The 3,178-nt window shown below is 36.1% G+C and overlaps 1 protein-coding gene across 1 annotated transcript; it reads right to left on the reverse strand.

The window, feature by feature from the left end:
* Positions 1-39: 39 nt before the first annotated feature.
* Positions 40-1,173, reverse strand: LOC306877483 (uncharacterized protein; the record flags this gene model as incomplete). The annotated part of the gene is made up of 3 exons (XM_079429253.1): positions 40-274; positions 906-1,069; positions 1,153-1,173. 3 exons carry the CDS (start codon positions 1,171-1,173, stop codon positions 40-42), a joined length of 420 nt encoding a protein of 139 aa, XP_079285379.1.
* Positions 1,174-3,178: the final 2,005 nt, after the last annotated feature.

Raw genomic sequence — 3,178 nt, forward strand, 5'->3', positions numbered from 1 at the left:
CAGACTTTTAGCTCACATCATTTTCTTTGCCAAATGGTTTTAGTTATAACTGGGATTAAGCACATTAATCCTGCTCAAGGCGTCTTTGTTGTCTATGGTCTTGTGGACAGTAATGATGAAGGGGAAGGCAGAGGGCAGCTCGACTCTGCGGCTGAGCTTCTGGTGACCCCAGTGCAGGCAGCGCAGCCTCTCAGCCAGATCACGACGGCCAGCACGTTCAAGACCGTCCTGCAGAAGCTTGGTTTTGTTCAGTTTGTCCCAGGAACGCTCATACCTATCAATCAATAACACATCATCAGAGCTACCACCAATTAATACCAACACAACTCTCATAGAAAAAGGTGTAAGGTTTGTAAAATAAAGGCTACACTCTAAATAAAAATGGTGCTATATAGCACTAAAAGTGGTTCTTGGCTCGTAATCATAGGGGAACCACTTTTGGTGCTATATAGCACCATATATTTAAAGGTGCTATACAGCAGCTTTGTCAAATGGTGCTATGTAGAACCATAAGAGGTGCCATATTGCATTGTATTTCTTCAACAAAAATGGTGCTAAACAGCACAAACAGTGGTTATTTGGCTCATAAAGAACCTTTTAAGGGGCTTAACAGGTTCTTTGTACGGCAGTGGTGCTATATAGCACCCCAAAGAACCGCTGAAGAACCACGCAGGAGCTTAACAGGAGCTGATATGGTAGCGGTGCTATATAGCCCCTGAGTCATGCCAAAGAACCAGTGAAGAACCGCTGAAGAACCACTGAAGCACCAAGATTTGGTGCTATATAGCACCAAAAGTGGTTCCCCTATGATTACAAGCCAAAGAACCACTTTTAGTGCTATATAGCACCATTTTTTCAGAGTAATTTAAAAATTACATTTAATAGTGTATTGGATTAATACACACCATGACTCCAGCATTCTCTGAGCCTGAGCCCTCTTTTCTTTGGATGTGGCATGAAACTGTCTGACTTCATTTCTGGTGAATCCCAGTTCAAATGCTAGAACAGTCCACTCAAACCCTAAATGCTTCGCAATCTCCTGCACAGATTTCATATTGATCACCGCATCCTAAAGGACAAAGTACAGTATGCATGGACATATAATGGGAAAAAAACTGCAAGATTAATAATGATATTGTAGAGATGACTCACCTCTTGTGCCTTGTTTGGCATTTTATTCACTCACACAAGGATTCTATTTGGTTCCAAAGGCAAGAAACAAAAGCTAGAATGCAAAGTCTGTCAGAACAGTACCATGTAATGTATTTCTACTTGAAATGAATTAAATTCACAATCCAAATACATAATTTAAAACACTTACAAATTTGTGCTGTTGTCGCAAATGCAATTGGAGCGGTCATTGGTTGTCAGAGAGACTATCCAACACAAACCTGCCTGGTTAAAAATTAAAATATGACATAATTCACTCAAGCGTTTACATTAAGAATTAAGTGGGTGAGTGTAAGTGAGCATAATTTAGAAAATTATTACAGTTTAACACATAAGGGTTTGCTTAATAATTAATCATACAACTACGCTAAATGATGATGTGTTTAGACATATTATACTATATATTTAACAGAGATATTGTAAAATTATGTCAATTTTAAAAGGACAGCAATATATTTAATCAAGTTTGCCAACTTGACAAATATATTTACAATAATGTTATTGTGACATATATAAGAGTTTTCACAGATTTTTTTTTTTTGTACAAAATGTAAAACTACAGTATATTGTCAGTGGATCTAGTTCTTCAGCTGAACTGGTTCTATGCATTTGTTACATGTTAAGTTAGAATAGCTGCAAGTCCAAACCTCTTCTCTTCTTTAATGGTTAAACTCCAGCCAGCACAGTAATAAAATTTTTTTAAAAAGCCAAGTAGTTGTGTATAAATATTTGAACAAGACTGAGGTCATTACACCGCGTGCAGAATTATTAGGCAAGTTGATATACTGGTCATATTTTTTTTCCAAGAACATTTGACCAATTCCAAACCACATCAATCTTAATAACTACTATTGATTTTGTATTTAATAATTTATAAGTGATATATAATTGTCCATGAATGCTGGAAGTGAAAAACTCCTTATATTCAGGTGTGCAGAATTATTAGGTAGGTTTTCTTTTACTGATAAAATGAGATTTAACTCAGACTAAAAGTCAAATATTATTAAATTCCCATGAGAAGGATCCAATACTAATGCAATAATAGAATTTGCAAAGTTAAGGCATGAACATTGGGGAGCGAAATGATCATTGGGTTAGCACGGTCAGAAAAAAAAAAAGGTGGAGAAGAAAAGACACGTGTTAACTGCAAAATAATTAAGAATTAAGGCGAAGAATTCTGTGTAAAACCATCAGGAACCATTTAGTCTCCAGTGCCATCATTTTCCAGAACTGCAACCTTCCTGGAGTCTCCAGAATTACAAGGTGTCAGGTTCTCAAAAAATCCTCACTTAATAAGAATAACATGCTGAAGTGTTGTAACATACATGAAGACTGTTTTTTTATAGGCTTTATGGAAAGATAGTTTGAGAGACCAGCACCACATCCTCTTGTTCCACAGTTTGAAGAATTTATCTTCCAGAATCTGGCAGTAAGTTTTGGAAGCTCATTTTTAGTCCATCTCCTATCCTGAAAAGTCTGTCTTGCAGAGATTGACTAAAATGAGCTCCTAAAATCTACCAAGTTTACAATACAATCTATCTACAGATGTATAAATGACCTGCAGAATGCTAATTAAATGCCTTTAATGCTCAAATGAAGTGTTTACAGCTTGTGTTAAAGCAAATGGCATCAATGACCTTTTGTTGGGTTGCAGTCACGACCCTTCCAGTGGCGTGGGGACGGTTGCAACATGGCTTATTTCTTCAATCAGGAATGAGCTACAGTGATGATATTCATACATGCTAAATCAGCCCATCCTTCCTGGATGAAATCAGGCACATGTGACCATTCCTTTTACAAAAAAAAACTTTCAGAAAAGTATTTTTTCAATCATCAGATTTTTTTTTGCCATACTAAGTTGTTTGCGTAAAGCATTGTAAAAACATATGATTATTAAAATCAGACAAACAGCCTAGAACGAGTTCGAAAAAGTATTTTTTTCCAAAAATTTAAATACTCGTATTTCAGTTCTACAGTGCAAAACATTTCTAAACATTAAATTTCTGTT

The sequence above is a fragment of the Barbus barbus genome (assembly GCF_936440315.1).
Source record: "Barbus barbus genome assembly, chromosome: 11".
Classification (NCBI taxonomy): domain Eukaryota; kingdom Metazoa; phylum Chordata; class Actinopteri; order Cypriniformes; family Cyprinidae; genus Barbus; species Barbus barbus.